Genomic DNA, 16325 nt, shown 5'->3' with positions numbered 1-16325 from the left:
GTGTCTTTGGCTGTGTGACTCAGAGCAGGAGCTGGCTCAGAGGGATGTCAGTGAAATCCACTGCCACCACTTGGTGTCATTGCTGTCCCAGGCTTGGGACAGTGCTCGCTAACAGAGGACACACTCCTCCTGAGCTCTTGCAAAGACATCAGGCCCCAGGTTGGGTTGTTCCCTCCTCTGAGGTGCTTGGGGACCTCTCTTCCAGAGGAGACAACAAGCCAGGCAGTGAGGAAGGGAGGGAAGGAAGCAGAAAGTGAAGCAGGAAGGGAAGGAGGCTGCCACCAGGAATCAAAACATCAAATTCCATTGCCTCCCCATGCTCCTCCAGGGAAAGCTCTTCACATCCTGGTATGAGCATCCAACCCTGCCCTGACCGAGGTAAATCCAGCCAGGACAGCAGCTGGGACAGCCCGAGGAAGGGAGTTTCCAGAGCTTGGCACTGTATCCAGACGATTTCCAGGGAGCAGGGCATCCTAGTGCAGAGCAGGAGAGGCTAAATGCAGTGTTCTCGAACCACAGAGGGATCCCAGGTGGCCAAAAGGCCGACAGCAGCTGGCTTGTAGCAAAACCAGAGTGGCCACAGCCCAGGGCAGTGCCTGTGCTGGCACTGCTGGAGCACCTCCAGCCCTGGGGGGAGCTCTGGGCCCCAAACAGGACATTGAGGGGCTGGAGCGTGTCCAGAGAAGGGAACAGAGCTGGGGAAGGAGCTGCAGCGCCAGGAGCAGCTGAGGGAGCTGGGAAAGGGGCTCAGCCTGGAGAGAAGGAGGCTCAGGAGGGACCTTGTGGCTCTGCACAGCTCCTGACAGGAGGGGACAGCTGGGGGGTCGGGCTCTGCTCCCAGGGAACAGGGACAGGATGAGACATCCTCAAGCTGTGCCAGGGCAGGCTCAGGTTGGACACCAGGAGGAATTTTTTCATGGAAAGGATGGTGAGGTATTTATTGAAAGGAGTTGCTCTGGAGAGGGAGTCCCCATCCCTGGAGACATTCAAGAAATGGTTTGATGTGGCATTCAGTGCTCTGGTCTGGCTGGCAAAGTGGGGATTGGTCACATACTGGACTCAATGGTCTTGGAGGTCTTTTCCAACCCTAGTGATCCTGGATTCTGTAATAAGGCATACAGAGGCCTTTTCCTTATGATATGACCCACCAGCTCACTTTTCCCCGTCACTCACCAGCCTCTGGGAAAATCAAACTGGTAAAGATGGCACTGAGAGGGTGATGGGGCCTTCAGACACTGGGGTATGCATTTAACAAAGGCCAGCTGCTCCTCAGTCAGCACCAGGGATTGCCTGTGGGGCTGGCCCTGCCCAGCCCAAACCTTCAGGCACAGCAGAGTGGGATGAAGTTCCTGCAGTGCTCATAAAGAACATGCTGCAGAAAACAACCTGGGTTATTCCTGCCTCAGGCAAAGCCAAACCCATTGTGGGATTCCTTCCACTCAAGGACCTGAGTGCACTTTGTGGGTGAAGCGGGAGGATGGGAAAGGGCGATGTGTGCCTCAAGGTGATTTAATTTAGGGTGAGAACAGCCAATAAATTCAATTGTATGAAGTTAGCTGGTACATAATGCTGTGTATAATCGCTTCTTGACGCTCCTCATGCCACCAGGCACCTCCCAGCACTGTCTGGATTTGGGGTTCTGAACCTGACTCCCCTCTGATCATCAATTAACAAAATATGAACTTTGATGAAACTGGACGAGTGCAGTGGTGATGCAGCAAGAACTGGCTTTAACAAGGAACAAACTTTTGCTGCCCTGAAAGACAGCTGGAACCCAATGCCATGGTCAGAATGAGCTCAGTGGGCTTTCACAGGCGTCGTGCATCCATGAGGGAATGATCCGTGTGTGAGGGCATCCGTGAGAGCACAGGAAAGGTGTCAGGGTCTGGCAGGTGTGGAACCTGGCACCATCAGTGATATGGGTAAGGGGTGGCTGCTGCCCTGGTTTTACTGGGATAAAGTTAATTTTTTTCTCAGTAGCTGGCCCAGTGCTGTGGTTTGGATTCAGGACAAGAACAATGTTGACAACACAGGGATGTTTTGGCTGTTGCTGAGCTTACTCTGAGTCAAGGACTTTGCAGTGACTGTGAGTAACCCAAGGAAAGAGGCAGGGGTGCTTGGCAGAATCCCAGCTCCCTGCCTGCCCAGGCTGGGGGTCCCAGGGCTGTGTCTGACCCAAAGCCCCCTGCGTGGCCCTGCTCAGGAGAGGCTCTCACAGAGTCTGCACCAAGAGCTGCTCCTTGGAGCAGGGGACAGGGATCATCCCAGGACAGACCCACAACGTCTTCTTTTATGGGCTTTTTTATGGGATGCAAACAGCTCTAGACAGCAGGCACAAAGCCAGCTGTGGGGTTGGGTGAGAGCCCTTCTGCCACAGGACCCTCCCCACAGGACTCCCAAAGTCCCAGGGCGCTGCAGTGCAGTGAGAGAAGGCCCAGCACAATCCAACACTTTCTTTTCATTTCTATTCATTTTAACCTTTCAGGGCTGAGGAGAAGCAAGGACTCCAGTGGGAATGAGGGATTCATACATTTTTTGGTCCTTCAGGCTGGTGGAGTCCAAAATGGAGTGAGCAGGACACACCTGCCAGAGCACTGGGCAGTTGCAGCAGTGACAGCTCCTGGTGCTCGTGGTCCTGCTGTGCTGCAGGGGAGGTGCCACAAACACCTCCTGCCATGTCCCCCACCAACCTTTGCACTCCTGCTGCAATGCTGAGGCCATGCCAGGAACTGCAGAGCTGCAGGATTGCCGTGGGACTGATGGATTTTATAAAATACGCACAGCTCAGTACCAGCACAGAGGTGTTTTCCTGCTGTGGGAAGAGCAGCCAGGCTGTAATTCAGGCAAAATCTCCTTCCCAAAGGAGCAGGCAGAGGTGGATGCAGTCAGACCCCTTCCTGCCCCAGGCAGGAAATGGAGAGAGTGAACTTTAGGGCACTGCTGTTGTTCCATTTCCTGCTCTCACAGTTCCCACAGCCCATCTCCCAGCCTCTCCGTGCCAGGGAACACCTCTGCCTTCAGGAGTGGATCTGTACCTGTTCCAAGTGTTTTCAAGCCAAAACCAGCAAAAACTGGCCCAGGGTGGTGGCACTGATGAGGGAGGCACCAGCCTCCAGCATGGCCTCGAGAAGCAGCTCCAGCCTGGTCACGTTGCTGGTGTGGGAGGCAGCAACCTGCTCCAGAACCTGGGCCCAGGTGCCATGGGAGGGATAAGGGAGCTCCCCACAGGGCAGGAGGACTTGTGGGAATCCTTACCTGGGACTTGGTGAAAGGGGGGCTCAGTTTTTTGTGCTTGGGAACATTTTTGTGGCAGGTGAAGACCTTAAAAGGCCCTGTCCCTTCATGAAGGGCCAGCCTGCCTTTCCCTGGGAGGTTGGGAGACACCTCCCCACCCAGAACCAGCTCTGCAGGGAGATCTGTGAGACTGTGGTAACAGGGTCTTCAGCCTCATATAAATTGTGGTGTGTGGCTGCTGAAGGCCTCTGGCTCAGCCCCTGACTCGCAGCAGGACTGTCACCAGCTGCAGGACACCAGCCCAGCCTGAGTTTGGTGGGACAGGACCCCTGGGAGTGAGGAGCTCTGCACATCGTTGTCTTGGGGTGTTTTTGTAATGATGTTTTATTCCCTAATTGTCTGCTTTACACACAGAAAATGGCTGCTGTAGATTTAAGATGGACCTGGGGGCTGGGGTGGGGAGTTTTGGGCTCCTGCCTGATTTTGGTTCAATCTCTGTCCAGGCTGGACTGGGGACCCTGCATTGCTTTTTTGTGGGATTGGTTTTTAGCTAGCTTCAAGCCAGAAGGTTTTTCTCCCTTCCCTGTGGTTAGATAAAAGGTAGGAGAATAGAGACAGTGGTGAAGGTAATCTGGCCCCTAAGGAGTTACAGCTGTGCTAATTATCAAGCATTAAGAACAAGCCTGCTCTTAATAGGCCACAGCTGGATCCAATTAAGAGGGGAATTATAAAAGAGCAGGTTGGGTGATCGAGAGGGGAGAGATGGAGTTTGTTGTCTGTGCTGAGAAGAAGGAGTCAGTGCTGTGAGGAGCTGTGCCTGAGAAACCACAGAGAAGGTACAAAACCTTTGCAAGAGGATAACAACCCTTCCCTCCTCTCAGCCTTTTTCCCCCCTTGAAATGTTTTTGGCTTTTCTTATTTTTCCTTTCTGGGGAGGCAGTGGGAACCTTGGAGGAGCTGAACCAACGTGGGGAAGGGCATTAAAATCCACCAGCTTTGGCTGCAATGAGGAGAGGTCCCACACCAGCAATCCAACAGGCTCCCAGCTGCTGTGTGAATTCTTTTCTCCCCCTCCCAAAGAAGGTCAGGCACCACCTTCACCTCTCAGCCACACAGTGAGGTGGGGATGGGTGTAAGATTCAATTTTTAATTTTTTCCCCTTGTGCTTTGCAGGTATCTTGCTTTGATAATAAACAGTTTTACTTTTTTTTTTTTCACTTTCTTTCCCCAGTATCCATTTCTCTCATTGGCAGAAGAAAGAAGAGTTACTGAAGCCCTTTCTCCTTAGAGGAAACATTCATTCCAGGGCATTTTCTCCTGAATTTTGCCTCCAAAGCTGAGACCATTGTCCATGAAAGCTTTTGTGATACCCAGAGCTGGTAGAGAGCATGCACAGGAGACCTGGCCAGCCCCAAATCTGCCTTGGATATCTTCCACCACAAAGTTCACTCTGCTGATCTGAGATCTGGAAGCTCCCACCCCTCAGGAGCTGGTGTGAAGAGATTCCAAGGCTGGCAGGGAGATAGAAGAGAGAGGAGTTTCCATGGAAAATGTATGTTGCTTAAAATTGGCCTCTAATGGCAGGGATTACAAGAGAAAGCTCTCTAAGCTGCAGCCAAGGATGAAAGTGATGATTACCACACAGTGCATCACCAACAAGCCCCAGCAAAGCTGGGAAGAGTTCAGCTCCCTGATGGTTCCATTAAACTGGCAGGAAGGGCTGTGACCTGTGGGGACAAGGCTGCCCAGGCTGGGGCAGCAAAACCCCTGATACATGCATCCCACAGCTCATGCCCTTTCTAAAACCCACCCCGGGGCAGAGGAGCTCTGTCAGAGCAGGGAGATGCTCTGGGGTGAGCCTGGAGGGGCACTTTGGGAGCTGACGGAGAGGAAACACCTGTAAGAGATGCAGGATGGGAAGTGAGGTTCTTCCCCTCTCCTCCCAGCTCCCAGGGATCAGCTTAGATCCTCTTGGGATCCCTGCCCACACCCCTGCTGCAGAGCTGGGGCCAGGGCAGCCTGGAAGGGACACTTGGGGTCTGTCAGCAGCTGGACCTGCAGCCCCAGCCCCTTCCCCACTCAGACACGGGTCTTGGTGCCCATGGAGTCTCTGGGATGGGTGGAAATATTTGGGAGGGCAGTGGGACAGCCAGGTCCCTGTGCCCTGTGTCTCTGAGAACCCATGGAAACTGCAACACTGGCAGGAGCTGAGAGGAGCTCTTTGGGACTGGAAGTAGAGATCAAGAGCAAGGTGCTCCTCCTGTCATGTGCCACAGAAGGTCAAGACCATGTCCAGAGATTTGTTCCTCTCCTGCACGATGGCTCCTGGAAGGGCAGAGGGCTGAAGCCCCAGCACCATTTCTAGATGAGGATTTCCTCAGGGTGGCTGAACCCCTCCTGTTTCAGTTCCCACAGGGATGGTGTGAGGCTTCTGCTGGGCTCTGCCTCCATCTCCTGGCAGTCCTTTCAGTGACCCTGAGCTGCCTCCATCAGCAGATGTGAAACACACTGCTCAGGGGAGTGGGTGGCAACAGCTTCTCCTTCTCTCAAAATGTGTAACTCCCAAACAGAGCTGGAAAAACAGATCCTTCCCTTCCCTTTCTCCATCATGTCCCAAAGATTCCTGGGCTTCATCCCAACAGATCCCCAGCTGCAGCACTGTCCCTGGCAGGGTGAGGACAGAGGGATCTTGGGGACAGCTGTGGGGCAGGGTGACTCCTGGGGATGAGCACCACATCCATCACTGCGGCTGCAATGGGTCAGGCAGAAATCCTCCTTGTCCATCCCCAGAATCACCTCCCTGCCCAGGCACGTTCCCACTCTTTCCTCACTTCCCAGCCCCGAGAGGGGTGGCTGATCCAGCACTCCACATCCGCTTGCACAAGAGGTGATGGCTGCTCCCCCTGCCCCCCTCCCTGGGTGACCTGGATCCCGTGACTCATCCCTAATCTGGGCATCCATCTCTCCAGAGGGAGTGAAGCAAAGGGCTGCCCCAGCAAGGGCAGGGTGCTGACAGAGGGAGAAGAAACTCCCTGGAAAATGTGTAATGTTCCCTGAAAACTGTGTGATGGAATGCACACCTATATCTGCACTACCTGCAGATATACTAGAAAAATTTAACATTTAAAAAGGAGGAAAACACAAACAACCAGTTGTAGTAATTGCCTTTTCCTATATGCAGAGTGCTGGGTGAGGGGTAAATCAAGCAGTTTTCTCAGGATGGGACCTCACCAGCACTCCAGGGAAGGGGAGCATCCCACTTCCACAATCATTCCCCATTTCCATCCCTGCTGGGGACAGATGAGAGAACCAGAGCATTTCTGGGAGCTCCCCACATGTCCTTGCACACAAACCTTGTGGTGCTGGTCACCTTTAGAGAAGAAGGGCAGCTCCCTCTGCCTTGTTTGCATTTTTGGGAATAGGATATCTCCCCAAAGGATGAGTTTGTGATGCTTGCTGAGCAGCCCCAAACCCACAAAGGCAAACCCCACACATTGGTTTATCCAAGCCAGTGCAGGGCTCACCCTCTGCTGCCTCTCCCAGCTCCAGGGAGTGCAGTGAGGGATGCTTTAGACCCTCATCCCACACTTCACACGGTTACATCTTCCCCCTCTTGATTAATTCCATCCTGCCATTACCAGCCACTCCCTCAGTTATCCCCTCCCACACTGGAGTGAGAGGTGGTTCCACCTTTCCAACAGGTCCAAAGCCCCACGGGTGTCCCTGTGATCACCCCAAGGATTTGCTGGGAGGTCCCTGTCTCCCTCTGCTTTGCAGAGGCTGTCAGAGCTGGAGCTGGTGCCACCAGACAGCTCCTCAGCACATCTCTGCACACACATTCCCAGCCACAGCACCTTTCCCACCCTTTCATTTTTGTAAACCACTCCAGGGGAGGGATTCACTGTTCAGACTGGGTCAGATCAGTTGGGGATTTGAAGGGAAATGGCAGTCTTTGCCCAAAAAATGCCTTTATTTCCTGTTGGGCATGCATGAAAACTCATTTTTACCTCCCTCTGCCAAGGAGGTGGTACCCAGCCAGCCCATTCACTGGGATGCAAAAAAAAGAAATATCCAGGGGATGGCTGTGCCAGTTGCAGAGGGAAGACCCCAAACATGGGTCAGGAGAGTGTTTTCTGCCATGCTGGTCCTTCTCAGTATCCACACAACCTTCTTCAGCCAACTGAAATGCCAAAGTGGAGGAGCAAACCCAAAAGTTTGAATTTCCATGATCTCCACGCCATGGCCAGATTACAAACCTGAGCATCTTCTGCACAGTGGGGCTGGGAGCACCCCTGGAGACCTTGCCAGGACCTTCTCAGGGAACCCCCCCGCGGGATGGAGCCAGGGCCATCAGGAGGCCAGGCAGGCACAGCCCGTGCTCGATTATCCCAGCTGGGAATTCCACCAGGCAGCGCTTTGCAGACCTCTGCTCCCACCAGGATCCGGAGGCGCCTGGCAGCTCCAGGGTCTCCATGCCATGTGGAACTGGGCTATTTTTTGCTGTTCTCCAAGAAAAGCCCAGGAGATGGAGCCCACCCTTGCCGGGGCTGTGCCCTGCCCTTTGTTCCCTGACGGGAGCGGCCGGGGCGCTCCGGGTTAGGCTGGATGATCCAAGCGCCTCGGAGGCGGGCACTCCAAAAACCTCCGGGAGCAGCACGGCCGTGACTGCACGCCGGGCTGGCTGCTGGCCCGCAGCCTTGGCAGGAGACATCACGGCTCATCCCGGCTCATCCAGGCGCTTCCCGGAGCTTCCCGGCTCCTCCCGGAGCATCCCGGCGCCGGCCGCGGCTCCCCGCCCGGCAGCGGCTCAGCGCAGGTAGGCTGGCTGGGGAAGGGGCTGTGGGTGCTTCTGCTGCTCCTGCAGGGATATTCCCCATCCCCGGGGGATGCCGAGCAGCCCTTTCCCAGCAGGAAGGGAGCTGTGAGGTGCTGCGGTGAAAGCAGCGTTTGGGCAGAGTCCCAGCGCCGTCCCCAGTGGCTCCGGAGGGGCTGGCACAGGGGACAGGCGGTGTCGCTGTCCCCTCCGGGCCATTGCCGTGATCCACCCGAGCCCCAGCACCGCTGGGCTGCTGGAAAAGAGCGGAACAGCGAGGCTGGGAGCGCAGGGGACATTCCGGGGATGGAGAGCAGATGGGGAGTGAGCTGTCCGGTGGTGTTTGCATGCCTTGAGTATTGCACCTGAATGCTGCAGCGATGCCCCCGTGGCTCCCAGCCGTGGGCTGAGCACCGGGAGGATGAAGGGAGACCCCTGAGAGCACGGCCAGTGTGGAATGCAGTGTCCAGGGGCACTGGGATGCCCACACAGCCGTGCCAGGGACAGGCAGAGCGCTGGCCGGGGGGCAGGGGACAGTTCTGTGGGGAATGCTGCATGGAGTGGGTGTGTGGAGAGCATTTTCTCACCACTGTCTCTCTGGGGGCCAGTTTTGGATCCTTCCAGGCGGCAAGATGACTCTGTGGAATGGCTCCTACCCCTTCTACCCTGGAGCCAATGCCTGCTTCCCCTTTGACACCACCCGGGCTGTCATTGTCACCGTATTCCTCTCCCTGCTGGCCACGTTCATCATCATCCTGCCGGGGATCCCGGGCAGGGGGGTAAGTGGAGGGGCAGGGGCAGTTCAGACCTCTGGTTCCTGCTGTGCATCCCACGTTCCTCCTCTTTCCCAGCCTCGGGAACAGATTTGGCAAGCAGAACTGCCCGCGGGCTATGGCCAGAGCTCTGGGATCTCTGGAATGCCATGGGGCTGAGTGAGCTCCAGCCCATCCCAGCATGAGCACCAAACTCCACCACCCCAGATTTCCGAGGCAGCTAGGGCTGCTCTTGGCTGGATTTCTCTGTGAACAAGCCGAAATTCTTTCACCAGAGTGGAATAGCAGGGTGAGGCTCAAAGCTCTCACCCCACCTTCCCAGAAAGCTCAATGAAAGAGGGAGGTGTGTGCTGGGCATGTCCCAGCACTGCTCACCCGGCTCTGTGTGGCCAACAGACCCTGCTGGCAGCCACATCAGGGCTGCCTGTGTGCCTGGCTTTGCAGCAGGGCTGGCTGAGGGGCTTCTGTCCCCCAGGGGACCCTCTACCAATGCCTGGTCACTCCTTTTTGCTACAGCTGTGGCCAGCTGTCAACACATCCAAACACATGGGGTTTGGATAAGTGTGGAAATCGCAGCTGAAGACTTTTGGAGGGGATGTTTCCATCCTCCTCCCCAAAAAAGGGTTGTCATAGCTTTCTCCAGTGTTCTTTTGACGATCTTCTTCCTCTGCCTGGCTCTCCCTGCTGCCTCCCCCCACCCCAGCAGGGATGCCACAGGGGTACCCCACGCCAGCCACCCACACAGCACACGGGGTGACTCCCCAGGGAGGGACAGGTCTGCTTCTCACCATTTCACCTTTCTAAGGTGCTTGGTGCTGAGGTGCCCGTGGAAAATCTGTCTGACCCCTGTGCCTCCACTCTGCTCCCCCTTCCAGAGACTGTTTTGGTTCCTGCGCTTGGTGCTGGGGCTCTTCATGGGAGCAGTGATCCTCCGTGAGTGCTGGGGCCCTGGGGGAGCTCGTGGGTGCCCAAGAAAGGGAGGGGAGAGGTGGGGGAGGGTGAGCAGATCAGTCAAGGGCCAAGTCCAGCCCGCAGGATGAGCTCATGGGAAGATGGAAACATGTCTTGTGTCTGGGGCTGCAGACACATGGCACCCATCTGCCTGTGCTCTGAGGACTGCTGGTCATATCCAGGGCAGTCACTAAAAGCTCACCACCAACTTCCAGGGAATTCAGGCACGCTGGCAGGGGCTTAGGGGAGAAGAAGTGCCCACACATCAGCCCCACTGCCACCAGGGCTAGGATCCGTGCTGGGGCTGGAGAGAAACCAACCCAAGTGGGGCTTTCAGGGTCATGGGTAGATCTTGAGGAAGGACACAGAGGATTTCTGCCCCGTGGGGGTAACAGCCCAGTCCTGCACTTGGGATGAGGAAGGTGATGCTCAGAGCACGGCGACCATCCTGGCAGCACCAGGCAACTTGCTGCGAGGCTGGAACTAACTCCTGAGATCTTCACAGATGTCCAGTTCACCAGGGACTGGGAGAGTGGCTGGGTGCAGGCAAACACCTCCTACAAGTCCTTCAGCCCGGTCCAGGTGAGCGCGGACATCGGGCTGCACATCGGCCTGGCCGGGGTGAACGTCACGCTCAGGGGTGAGTCTGTGTCCCCACCTGCACCTCGGGGCTGGCCGTGGCCCCAGCAGGCCTGCAGCTGCCCTGCAGGGCCCCTGGCGTGCCTGCAGGCTGCCGTGCCCCTGCAGTGCCCGTGCTGCAGGCTGGCAGTGCCCGGGGCTGGCGCGGCAGGAGCTCAGCGCTCCCTCCCGCAGGAAACCCGCTGCAGCAGGTCAACGAGACCATCAACTACAACGAGCACTTTCCCTGGAGCTTTGGAGAGGATTACGACCGCAGCTACAGCCAGGGGCTGCACAAGGGGCTGCCCAGCCCCATCCTGTACGTGGCAGAGAAGTTCAGCTCGCAGAGCCCCTGCGCCGTGCACAGGCAGTACCGCATCGCCGGCCACTACGCCTCAGCCATGCTCTGGTGAGCTGCAGCCGGGCTCAGCCTGCCCTGGCAGCTGGGAAGGACCAGGGAGAGCACAGAGAGCTCTGTGGAGCACCCTTTGTCACTGTAAGCCGTGGCTCTCTGCAGGTCTGGGGTTCTCATGGTTCCCGGCCTGTCATGGATTCACAGAACTGTGGAATCATGGAGTGGGTTGGGTTGGATGGGATCTTAAAGCTTGTTGTTGCTCTAACTCCCACCACAGGCAGGGACACTTTATCCCAGGTTGCTCCAAGCCCTATCCAACCTGGTCTGGAACATTTCCAAGGATCACTTCCCTAAATGTCTCCCATGTAAAACCAGGACAGGCAGCCACAGCTGCTCTGGGCACCCTGTGCCAGGGCCTCCTCACCCTCACAGGGAGGAATTCTTTCCCAATATCCCTTCTAACCCTGGTCTCTGGCAGTGGGAAGTTATTCATCCTCATCCTGTCCCTACAGGCCCTTGTTCAAAGTCCCTCTCCAGCTCTCCTGGAGCCCCTCCAGGCACTGGAAGGGGCTCTGAGGTCTCCCTAGAACCTTCTCTCCCAGCCTGGCCCCTGGGCAGAGGGGCTCCAGCCCTTGGAGCACCTTCAGTCCATGTCCCCAGACTCCTCTTATCAGTCCTCTGCCTTGGTGCACAAAACTGCACCCAGAAAATTTCACTGAAGGGAAAACAGACTGTGGGCAGCTGTGGGCTCATGGTTCGAGATCTCTGCCAGGACCAGGACAAAGAGTCCAAGCTGGGATCCACTCTGAAGGGTCTTCCTTGCATGCCCAAGTGGGCACAGACCTGCCTGAGGGGAGCAGGAGGGACCATCAAGAGGGAGCTCATGGAGCTTGGAGCCCTCGTGTGTGTTGTGATTGTGAAGTCCCAGGGCACCAGTCCCAGTCTTGGGAAAGGCACTGCAGGGCAGGGAGAGCCTCGCAATTCCCCCACGAATGTAGGTTCCAGGTCCCTGTACCCATCTGCTTTTCAGGAAAAATAATTATCCTCACCCAAACATTCCTGTATTTCAAAGCAGAAATGTTAATGAATTTTGTTGTTGTTGTTGTTTTTCTTGGAATCAGAAAAATTTCTTAGCTCTGCTTTGCAGGGAGCTAATGCAAGCCCCAAGCACAGGGCAGGGCTGGCAGCTGGGTGCACTCCAGGTGCTGAATCAGGTGTGGGCATGGCTAATGGAGCAGTTCTCCAAACAAAGGTGTCCCTTGGTGCCATTGTCCCTCTGAACACGTGGGAACTGCCCGGGGGTCACCAGTTGTGGACAATCACAGAATCAGGGAAGAAGTTACTTTGGTGGGACTGTTACAATCTGGTTATTAGAGACATCCTCTGGCCAAATTAGGGTGCAGATGAGGCCATTTGCTGAAGTCAATAGTATGGATTTTATGTCACAGGAAATACGATGTAGACAAAGACAGAAAGAAATAGAAAAGGAAATGGGAGGAAATAGAGTGAGAGAGAGACAGATTAGGTAAGGAGATATGACCACCCATGGAACCAGAGCCCCGCTGGTGCTCCTCTTCTGGTCTTCTCAGAGGTGGGGTCCCAGGGAGCCCAGAGCTGGCTCAGGCTGAGGTGAGAACACCCAGGCACCCTCCCTGCAGAGGGGGATTTTACACTTTGCAGGGCTGTGGATCAGGGGAATTGCCCTGTGGAAGTCTCAGGGTCTCTGGGTGCTTTGGGGGTGTTCCATGGTTTGTGATCCCTTCTAAGACACGACCCTGCCTCTCACACTGGTGTTGGACCATTTCTGCCCCCTCGGAAGGGGTGAAAACCCTCAGGCCGAGGTGTGAACACAAACAAGGTCCCGTGTGAATGGATCCTTCCCGGGAAGGGAGGGGAGGGTTCCAGCTGAGCCTCTTGTGTAAGGGACCGCATTGGAATGACAACAAACATCACCTGCCTCTCCAGGGTCTGCTGCTTCTGATCAGCCCTCTCCCTCATCTGCCTCAAAACCCCTCCTGCCCCACTCCTGGGGCCCAGCACAGCACCTGCTGCCTCTGCAAATGGCAAACCTTTGGGCTGTTAAACACCAATATTTCAGTCTCTCACAGAGATTTCTGCTCCAGGCCCACACCCAGAGCAGGGCTGATGCCAAAGTTGAACCAAGGTGCTTGGGGGCATCAGGAAATTCAATGCTGAACATTCCCTGGTGTGGAGATCCCTCTCCACTGCTGCAGGATCTGTCCCACAGCTCCACCACTCATGCCATCACACAGTTTGGGTTGTAATGGACTCTGGATCAGGCTGTCCAGCTGTCTGCTGCAGCAAGGCCAGCTGGACCAGGCTGCCCAGGGCTTTATCCCTCCACTGGGATATGGAGAGCAGACCCTGAGTAGATCCTCCAAGCCTGATGTTTCGTGCTCAGTTCTGTGGTCCTTTTGCAGGCTGGCCTTTTGCACATGGCTCATTTCCATCCTGCTCTTCTCCATGTCCATCCTGCTCTATGGTGGCCAGATGCTCCTGCTCACTGGCACTCTGATCCTCTCCTCACTGCTGCTCTTCTCCACTGCGAGGAACACCTTGAAGTGCCCCATCCAGTTCGGCCCAGCTGCCTTGAGAACAGACTATGGTGAATCCTTTTGGCTGGCATTAGCAACAGGTGAGTGCTCAGCTTGCTCCTGGGGCCTTCCTTCTCCAGCCCTGCACAGGTGGTGGCCCAACAGCACCTCATCCCTCCTTTCCCCATGGCTGGTCACAGAAAGTGATAATTTTAGGTTAGAAGATTCAGATTAGAATTATCAAGGTTGGGGAGAGAAAGAGATGAGCAGTCCAGAGATCTGAATGTTTGAAGCTGCCTGCTGGATAGAGATTCCCTCTGCCTTTCAGGACCTGCTCCTCTTCCAAGCACCAATTGTTTCCTTTGATCAAACCAGAATTTTCCATGTTACAACATCACCTCCAGGGACACCCGCCCTTTCCCAGCAGCAAGGGGTCACTAATTCCCCCTGGGTGCTCCTCTTCTTCAGGCTAAACAAACCCAGGTTCTCCAGCCTTTCCCTGTGCATGGTGGGCTCCATCCCCAACTCTCTGCCCCCGTTCACTGACCTCTCTTTTGTACTGGGGAGCCCACAGTGATGCCAGAATCGAGGTGGGGAAAGAGAACCCAGCACCTCTGCCTGCCTGCTGGGTGATGCCACCCGTCCCTGGCGTGCAGCTCAGAGCTCCTGCAGAGGTGTCACTGTGTGTTTGCAGGGCTGCTGTGCCTGCTCCTGGGGCTGGCCATCATCATCCTCAACTCCGTGCAGCCAGAGAAGCTGAAGCTCTTCTTTAGCCTGAGCAAGAGCAGCCAAGAGGAGCTGTGGGACAAGTCCTGCCTGCCAGCCCAGCCCAGCTGCTCTGCACAGGGTGGGTTTATGGTGCCCCTCGGGGAGCTCTGCCACGGCACAGCCACCCAGCTCTGAGGCACGGGGCAGGCAGGGCAAGCCTGCAGGTGCTGCTCCTGAATTCACCAAATCCACCAGGAGCCCAGCTGGGAAGAGACATGACAAGAACCAAGTGATGGGAATATCCAGATTTGGAAAAGTGTCTCAAATACAACAGTTTGTGTTGGGTTTGGGGTGTTTCTTTTGTTTTTGTTTTGGTGTTTTTTGTTTCTGTTTTGCTGCCCTTCCCCTCAGTCCATCCTAACAAACCCTGAGTCCTCCCCAGGACACAGAGATTAAACCAGAACAAAATGGGGAGAAAGCAAGTAACTGCAGACTCGCAGTTATGAGCCAGAGAAGAAGCAGAGCCCACAGAGCCCCCTCACCCTGCAGACCTTCAGAAATTCCCCCTGCCCTTGGATGCTCTTCCCTTCAGCAGCCAGGAGTGCAGCTGGAGTTTGCTCCCACACCTGCTCAGTGTGAGGAGCAGGATGGCAGGGAGGAACAGGAGGATGCTGGAGGAACCAGAGCAGGAGGGAGGAATTGGGAAAGGAGGTGCAACAGTGCCTTGGAGAGCAGCTCTAACCACTCAGGGAGAGGTGAGCAGCACCTCCAGTCTGGGCTACTCATCACAAAGTTTCCTTAGTGGGTGACCTTGAAATGTGCCAAGGAGACATTTGTCCCCATGGGAAGGATCCTGCTGCTGGGAACTTGCCAGAAGTGACCTTCAGATGTGCCCCGTGGCCCCTTCTTAAGAAACCAGCCCCCTAAAAGTCCACAGTGTTTCAAAGGAGAGGGTTTTTAGTAAAGTTTTATTGAAAATAATTCCTGTGCAGAACAAACCACATTAGTGACATACAAGTATCATCTGACAGAAATAAGTAACTTACCAGCAAGGATCTCAGAAAGAAAAGTCAAAATATTGAAATTATGTACAATTAATTGGAATGAAGGTGCCCAGGTTTCCAGCATTCAGATATAGAATCCCAGAATAGTTTGGGTTGGAGGGGACCTTAAAGCTCATATTGTTCCACCCCCTGCCATGGGCGGAGACACCTTCCACTGTCCCAGGTTGCTCCAAGCTCCATCCAACCTGGCCTGGAACACTTTCAGGAATGCAGGGACAACCACAGCTGCTCTGGGCAACCTGTGCCAGGGCCTCAAGACTCTCACAGGTATGAATTCCTCCCCAATATCCCATCCAACCCTGCCCTCTGGCAGTGAGAAGTTATTCCTCCTCCTTCAGGCCCTGGCAGGGGCTCTGAGGTTTCCATGGAGCCTTCTCTTGTCCAGGTGAGCATTCCCAGCTCTCCCAGCCTGGATCCAGAGCAGAGGGGCTCCACCCTCAGAGCATCTCCGTGGCCTCCTCTGGACTCTCCAGGAGCTCCATGTCCTTCTCTGGAGGAGCTCTGCAGGTGTGGTCTCACCTGAGTGAGGCAGAGGGGCAGATTCCCCTCCCTCCCCTGCTGCCCAGCCAGCCTAAGTGTGCTCCAGCTGGACAGGGATAATTCCCCACTCTCCTTCCTTTCCTGTGGCATCCTTTTGGCCCACACAGGCTACAAGTTTTGTCTAACAAAGGCCAAATTTGAATGTGGAAAGAATCACATCAGCACATCCCCCACAGCAAACTCCATGGTGCATTTACTCAGTCTTTGTTTCTGGAGCAGTTTTTGTATTCCAGCTCCTGCAGCATGCAGCCTGCAGATGCTGGATCCATACCTGGCTTTCCTGGATACACCTAAACCAAAAAATGTCATGTTTGGGGAAAAAGTGAGTGGGTTTAACCCCAGGCTTTTGGAGTGGCAGGTGCTCCAGGCAGAAATGTGACCCATGAGCTGTGTCTCAGTGTCAGTGGGAACAGACCATTGCAGAATCCCTGCACTGCCAGGGGCAGGAGGGGCATGGAGCAGGGAGGGAATTCCTGGGGTCCCCAGGTGAGTGTGCAGCCCAATTCTCAGCAGCTGTGAGCTGCCCTGCCAGCACAGCCTGCCCCTTCCAGGGGAGCCACAGGGAAACACAGTCTGGGAAGGTACTTCCAGCAGGGACCCATCCCAGCGTGGACTTCAAAGGCAGCTGGATGGGGAAATGCATCTCTGGGGACATCAAGAAGAATTTGTTCTGCCCTCTTGGGTCCATCTTCAGGAAAGAGTGAGTACTTTCTT

At 55.4% G+C, this 16325-nt stretch overlaps 1 protein-coding gene and 1 long non-coding RNA gene across 2 annotated transcripts; both read left to right on the top strand.

Moving 5' to 3' along the window:
• The first annotated feature begins 3999 nt into the window (after nt 1-3999).
• Nucleotides 4000-7112, top strand: LOC135280778 (uncharacterized). Its single transcript, XR_010347619.1, has 3 exons — nt 4000-4070; nt 4175-4317; nt 4466-7112. It is a non-coding gene; the product is annotated as an uncharacterized LOC135280778 (long non-coding RNA).
• An 834-nt stretch (nt 7113-7946) lies between these two features.
• On the top strand, nt 7947-14402 carry DUOXA1 (dual oxidase maturation factor 1). Its single transcript, XM_064389034.1, has 7 exons — nt 7947-8050; nt 8656-8826; nt 9696-9753; nt 10277-10411; nt 10585-10798; nt 13186-13400; nt 13994-14402. Exons 2-7 carry the CDS (start codon nt 8680-8682, stop codon nt 14200-14202), a joined length of 978 nt encoding a protein of 325 aa, XP_064245104.1. The 5' UTR covers nt 7947-8050; nt 8656-8679; the 3' UTR covers nt 14203-14402.
• The last annotated feature ends 1923 nt before the right edge of the window (nt 14403-16325 follow it).

Source organism: Passer domesticus, chromosome 14, assembly GCF_036417665.1.
Source record: "Passer domesticus isolate bPasDom1 chromosome 14, bPasDom1.hap1, whole genome shotgun sequence".
Lineage (NCBI taxonomy): Eukaryota > Metazoa > Chordata > Aves > Passeriformes > Passeridae > Passer > Passer domesticus.
This window is presented reverse-complemented; position numbering and strand designations above follow the sequence as displayed.